General features: G+C 46.0%; 1 protein-coding gene across 1 annotated transcript in view; it reads right to left on the bottom strand.

Moving 5' to 3' along the window:
- Positions 1-6,693, bottom strand: part of ZMAT4 (zinc finger matrin-type 4) — a 350,346-nt gene that overhangs the window by 164,907 nt on the left and 178,746 nt on the right. The window contains exon 3 of the mRNA XM_003801079.2: positions 291-380. Within this exon, the coding sequence (XP_003801127.1) occupies positions 291-380 (90 nt within the window). The remainder of the gene's footprint in view (positions 1-290; positions 381-6,693) is intronic.

Raw genomic sequence — 6,693 nt, 5'->3', positions numbered from 1 at the left:
ATCACCAGCAAGTCCTCCCATTCCCCCTCCACCCTGCCTTGCCCATCCCAGCCTCTCTGTGCATTTTCTCTCTACATGGTCCAGGGCAGCATCATCAGCAAGTCCTCCCATACCAGCAAGTTCCAGCAGGGGAAAAAAAAATGAAAGCCTTGATACATATAATATTCTCTGCAATAATTAATGAGAACCATTTCTCCTCAGCTTTTCTACCAATCTGGACATGACTGCAATTCCTACACCTACAAAATTCTCAGCAAATCGAGCAAGTCACCCAAGTTCCAGATACTCACGTTCTCTGAGCGGAGCCTCTTGGCGGGACAGCCCCCGTCCCGGGGGTGGAGCATGTAATACAGCCGGACTTTGCTCGCATGCTTTCGACTCTGGGGAGGAAAAGCAAAAGCAGATACTGTAAAAGAAAAAAAGCCTTCAAAACTTCAGCGCTGACCACAAAGGCCAAAAAGCATTTTCAGTAGGGAACACTTCCGTGTGCTCCTGTAAGCCACGCAGGGCAGTTTCAGATAGGCCAGGTGATTTGCCCATGGTTGTAAAGCCACTGTCATTTCAGGATAAGAAAACTCAGTGATAAAGAAGATAAAGGCATTGAGATCTTCTAGCCTAGAGTGGGTAATGTAAGGAGGACGCAGAGGTGTGACTGTAACGGGAAGAGAGGCCATTCCATCTTCTCCCTGGTTCCTGCTGCTGTGCCCTGAGGATCTGGGGACAGCACCTCCCCAGGAGCCCCACACACAATGCCCTCAGTGCTAACCTTTTCTTAACTATTCTCCCATACCTGAGCCTCGTTAATAAGCTGTCAAGAGTGATTCTCTACGGCAGTGGTCCCCAACATTTTGGCACCAGGGACCAGTTTCATGGAAGCCAGTTTTTCCACCGACCAGGATGTGTGTGTGTGTAGTTTTGCTATGAGCTGCAAGCAGAGCATCTATCCTGGTCTCTGCAGGCAAACCCCTCTGCTCATGATTATCTGTATTTACAGTTGCTCCCCAGGGCTAGCATCACCTCCCCAGCTCCACCTCAGATCACTAGGCATTAGATTCTCATAAGGAGCACAACCCAGCCCCCCCCCACCTTGTGCACAGTTCACAGCAGCAGCCATGTGCCTATGAGAATCTAATGCCTCTGCTGGTCTCGCAGAAGGCAGAGCTCAGGCAGTGATGGGGGTGATGGGGAGCGGCCCTGAGTACAGATGAAGCTTCGCCCTCCTGCATGCTCCCCTCCAGCTGGTTCCTAACAGGCCACAGACAAGTGCTTGTGTGGGTTAGGGACTGCGGTGCCAAGGTCAGAGGTCATAAGTAAACAAAAGACACTGTATGCAAGTCTGGGGGCTGACCAGAGAGCTGGCAGATGCAGTCGAATTGATAAGGGTCTCTTTGCTTCAGAATTAGGATTACTGACTTCTGGCTATGCTGACCGGTCCGTGCCTAGCATGGCGACACCAATGCCTTCTTACTCCCATCTCTGCTCAACTGTTAGCCCACCCAGACCCCCGACACATTCAGAGAACCTGACAGTTCTAAGGTCCAAGTTCCTACCCGAGGCAGGATGGCAGAGTGAGGAGAGCACCAAGGAAGTCGTCAGAAGTTCAGAGTCTCAGCTCCTCCTCTGCCACTTTCCAGCTGTGTGGTATTTGGCCAACCCCTCGCTGGAATGTGTTTATAGTCAAAATGAGCCTCATTTTCTCCAGGCACAAAATATCTATCATAATATTTATCTGGGTTTCATAAGGGTCAAATGAGACAGCACCTGTGAAAACCGTGACCTGCACAGAGCCAGACATTTGCACTGAGCTGTGGACTCACTGGTGCCTAAGCGAATCACGCCAAATCCACTGAATCATCCTCTAATCCCAGGCACCCTCCCCTTCCCTCCACTCAGAGATTATTTCCTTCTTGTCACGGCTTTTCCTCCACTCTGCCTTTATTTATAGTTGAGTTCTAGCCAATCTCCTAGATGATGTTTTACTTTTATGGTTTAGCCACAAAGGCAAAGTGATTTTTAGGGAACAGACAGCAAGTTGCGCCTTGTTTACCGGGTGTGTTGTGAATCCTCTCTGTGCACTTTCCTCATTCATCACTTTTTTAATTCCTTCACTCTGCCTAGAGCAAGCGTATCATGCTTCTAAACAGTCCCTGGACACTTTTAAGGTCTTTAAATGGCTTTAAAAGTGCCAATGGAAGATGACGAATTCTTACAGATATATTAAAGTGCTAAAGTGTGGTTTTGAATTATATTGTCAACACTTGCAGCCATTTCTAGGTTACAAACCAGGTTTTAATTAAGGGTTATCTGGAGTCCTTTTTGCCCGGAAGATTAGGACAGAGAAACAGAGACCTGGGTGAATCAGACAAGTCGACATCGCTACTCAGTTCTACATGTTTTTTAAAACGACACAATGCAGACCAGCACTTTTCTCTTTGCAAATAAATATGCTGATTACTAACATCTGTATATGTTTTCTACCTATAGAAAGGGGTTGCGGTAATATTAGGGATATTGTTGCAGACAAAAGACTAGGAAAGGATGTAACAACCAAGAAGGTGACCACAGACACGGAGCCTGAGCACACCCCACGGCGGTTGGTGAACATACAAAGCGCTAACGGTGCAAGCCCAAATGTGGCAGAAGCAGATATTCCATTCTGCATTTGTTACCTTAGGAAAACTTCTTACCACAGTCCCTGCGTCATCAATCTCCTCAAAGCTCTGGATTCCCAGAGGACAAACTCACAGCCAAATTGGAAATTCATAATGTGGCCTGCGTTGTGGCTGTTTTATTCTGGGTTTTTTTCTTTTTCTTACAGTATTTTGTTCCTTTTAAAAAAAATGGCTTTCCAGTAAAGGCAGAGTTCACTGAGTTATTTAATTGCAGCTTCACAAAACTAGTAAGAATCCTTTAGCTAAAAAGAAAAGGGGAAATGCTGCGGGTGGCAGACTCTGCTGGGAAGTGGCCAGCCATGAGAGGTGCCTTGGGGTCACGGGCTGCTTGGCCATTACAGACCCGTTTACTCCACTCCCCTGCCCCTCCACTTCTGGTGGCAGAAGGACTGACTACACCACGGGTAGCACAACTGCCTGGGCTGTGAGTGAAGAAAAACAGAGCTTTGGCAGACACAACCTGATGCTGGGCAGCAGTGGAGGCCACCGCGCTCTCTGTTTGCAACCCCCCGGGCCTGGGCAACTCTCCTCCCTCCTGCTGCTTCCCCAGGTTGCCTGGGCACAATCTGGGCCCTCCTTGCCCACAGCTTCCAGCAGGAAGTGAGAACACGCAGACTCTTCAGCTGGAGGAGTGTGGAGGCGCATTCCTGGTTAGTCTGATTCAAACCTAAAGCCGCTTCCAAATGCTATTGATTGACAAAGGGAAACAGATGCCCAGAGGGCTGCTGGCCACTCCAGAGCTTGTCCTGCCTCCAGCCCAGGCCTGCGGCACCTACGGGCAGAAACCTGCTGTGAGCCCTTCTCTCTCCTCCTGCTGTCCCCACTTTGTTCTCCAGGTGACAGTCTCTCCTCTCTGAGACACCAGCAGATCCTCCTCTAACTGGCTCCTCCCTTACCACTCACCTACTAGAAATTCCTGGAAACCTGGCACCTCTCTCCTTTCAGTGTATTCTATAAAAACAAACAAGCAAAGACTTCCCCCAAAAAAGAAAGTTTAAACTGGAGAAAAGACATTCATTGCAGCATTACATACATAGAAGAAAAGCACAGGGAGACAGCTGCTTGTAACAACAGAGACGGACCAGAGCGGCCGTGGGCGCCATGTTACATGAGGAAAGGTGCTTTCTGCTAATGAAGGTCTAGAGAAAACTGTTGAACTCAAAACTGCACAGATACTGTGATTCCAATTACATAACAGTCATAAGAACAATGATTAATGGAAAAGAAAAAGAAATCACATATCAGAATGGGAGCAAGGCTGGGCACCGTGGCTCACGCCTGTGATCCCTACACTCTGGGAGGCTTAGACAGGTGGATGGCTTGAGCTCAGGAGTTCGAGAACAGCCTGAGAAAGAGCAAAACCTCGTTTACCAAAAATAGCTGAGTGTTGTGGTGAGCTCCTGTGGTCCCAGCTACTCATGAGGCTGAGGCAAGAGGACCATTTGAGCCTAAGAGTTTGAGGTTACTGTGAGCTATGACACCACAGCACTCTACCCGGTGTGACACAGTTAGACTCTGTCTCAAAAAACAAAGAAAAAAAATATATATATGGAGTGTGGGTAATTGTCCTCTTTCATTTCTGTGACAAATTTACCTATAACATAAAAATTATAAAAATAATAACAACTTGGCAATGCTTAAGCCATTGTAATTTCACACAAAGCATACTTTTTACCTGCAATTATTATAATTAGTAAAATGCATCACTGATCAGAATTGCTTTTAACATACACTGGCATAACTGGCCACATCTCCGTCTACCCTTGTTAATATCCTACTGACATCCAAAATGCATTTTGTTCGCTGCTGGTCCTGATTTTAAAGCTTCATTTTGGTGCACACAAATGCCATCACAAATATATGTTGCTTTTGCTTTCGTGTGTGAATTCAAACCAAGGACAAAGAGGCGAAAGCCACTCACACTGCTACCCCGAGAAGCACGGAAGGAAGGCACGTCTCAAACTGCTCTCACGCCATCCACGTCAACACCAATGATGGCAAATCCTTATTATTTTGTCAAAGACTTATTATTAGTACCTGCAATTTGCACAGGTTTTAAAATTTTGAAAAGATAGGCAGACTGCCAAGTGAAAGGAAATTTAGGGAGGAAAAAGTACCCCACATGTTAAATGTATATACAATTACAGAGTTTTTAGGAGGAAAAGGAGGGCTGGTATTTTAAGGGGAAAGATAGGAAAAAGAAATGACAATCTCTTCCAATTGTACTGCGAGCCGATCCCAGGCTCCTTCTCACATTAATGTTTGCATTTTAAGCAAAAGTCATTACTTTCATTCAAACTGCATCACCTTTAAGCTTCCCAGATAGACCAGAAATTATCAACTCTTCCATTTTAATTAAAGCCTTTGCCCTCGATCCTAGGCATTGTGTGGCGGCAGACCTATCTGAAGATTAGTTTCTTTCACTGGAACAATCTCTTGGCACTCAAAGCAACAGTCTAAAATGGAAATTCAGGCCAGCCTTCTCCTTGGGGGAATAAAGAACAAGACAAACGTCTCTTTCCGATGGATCACTGGGAAAGGAGAAGTGAAACACCCGGAAACAGGATGGCTTTGTGCCTCACCTACACCACCAGCCTCCATTATCACACATTCCTCAAAAAAAAACCCTCGCAACTCAAATTTGCTTCCCACCAGGCCACTGATTTCTGGTCTCATAAAATGTGCAGATAACAAAGCAACTTTATATTTGCATAATGCTTCCTACAGACTTCAAAGTCTTTCACATTTATCATCTCATTTCATCCTCAAATCACAGTTGTAGGGCTGGCAGGAAAGGTGTTATCTCAAATAAGCTTCCATTTCTGATTTCCTAGATAAGTCTTCCACCATTTATTATATTTCATCACAGACATCTAATTATACCTTCTCCAGAAACCAGCTGAAATAAGCCAAGGACCTCAAGAAACAGGGAAAACCTGGAACAGACTGATGTTACAGAAGAGTGGTTTGCACCTGCCACCGCTTTCGAGGTCATTCTAGGTTAAAGAAGAGCCAATTAGAAATTAGAAGAAGGACTACAGATACCAAGTGTCTAACTCAAGGGGTGCCAGAGAACAGGGCTGATGTAAGACTGGGCCTCCACCATGCAGCTTGGAAGGGGGCCCTGACAGAACCCTACTTAACATCTTTGAGGACCCCAGGGGTGAGCTCTGAAGAAGCTTTCAGCCCAGCCTCACTAGGAAAACAAAGTTAAATGTAGACAAAACAAACAGAAAACCACAAGACCTGGAGAGTCCCTCTGAGGAGTGTGGCTTTTTCCCAGTCTGATGCATCACCCCTCATCACCAGGGGAAGGGGGACAGGCACAGAAACTCCCCGTACCTGGAGTGAAAGGTGAGTCAGCTAAAACTCCAGGAAGAGAAATCCAGTCTAAAGGAGGAGGTACAAGCCCTCTGCTGGAACCGCCCGAGACCCCAGGACCCAGCCCTTCTGTCCAGTCCTCCAGTTACACTGACAGTCTGTGATGGAGTCTCAGTGCTGACCCTAGATCAGAAGATCCTGAAAAGATTGAGACAGATGATGAAAGGACTCAAGGCCAACCACACACAAGGGGACATGGGCCAGGTTATTAAAGCCCCTGCTCCACCAAAGATGAGGGGCACCTACAAAAAAATTCATATGCGAGGAAATAAGATTTTTGAAAACCTCTTAAGGAAAGAAAGAAAGCAACTTTTGCAAAATATTTGCTACAATTGTAAGTAGAAGAAAATTTTAATGGCCCATGTTTTGTCATTTAATACAAGAAAATATGAACTGAGAGTAAAAGCTCAATGATGAGATAAGGTAATACTGTCTGAGTTAGCTTAATTCTGAAGGTCTTATAGTCCAAGAGTAGAATCAACACTGCTGACCACAGGGAAGTAGGACAGAATTTCTAGCATGTATAGCAACTGGATTTAAATGAGAAGAAGGAAAGAAAGAGAAGGGAGGGAAGGCGGGAGGAAGAGAGGAAGGGAGGGAGGGAGAGAGGGAGGAAGAGAAGAAGAGAGAAAGGGAGGGA

This window comes from Otolemur garnettii, unplaced genomic scaffold (assembly GCF_000181295.1).
Source record: "Otolemur garnettii isolate 467f Iridium unplaced genomic scaffold, OtoGar3 scaffold00197, whole genome shotgun sequence".
NCBI classification, from domain to species: domain Eukaryota; kingdom Metazoa; phylum Chordata; class Mammalia; order Primates; family Galagidae; genus Otolemur; species Otolemur garnettii.
Note: the sequence above shows the minus strand (reverse complement) of the source record. Positions and strands in the feature narration are given on the sequence as shown.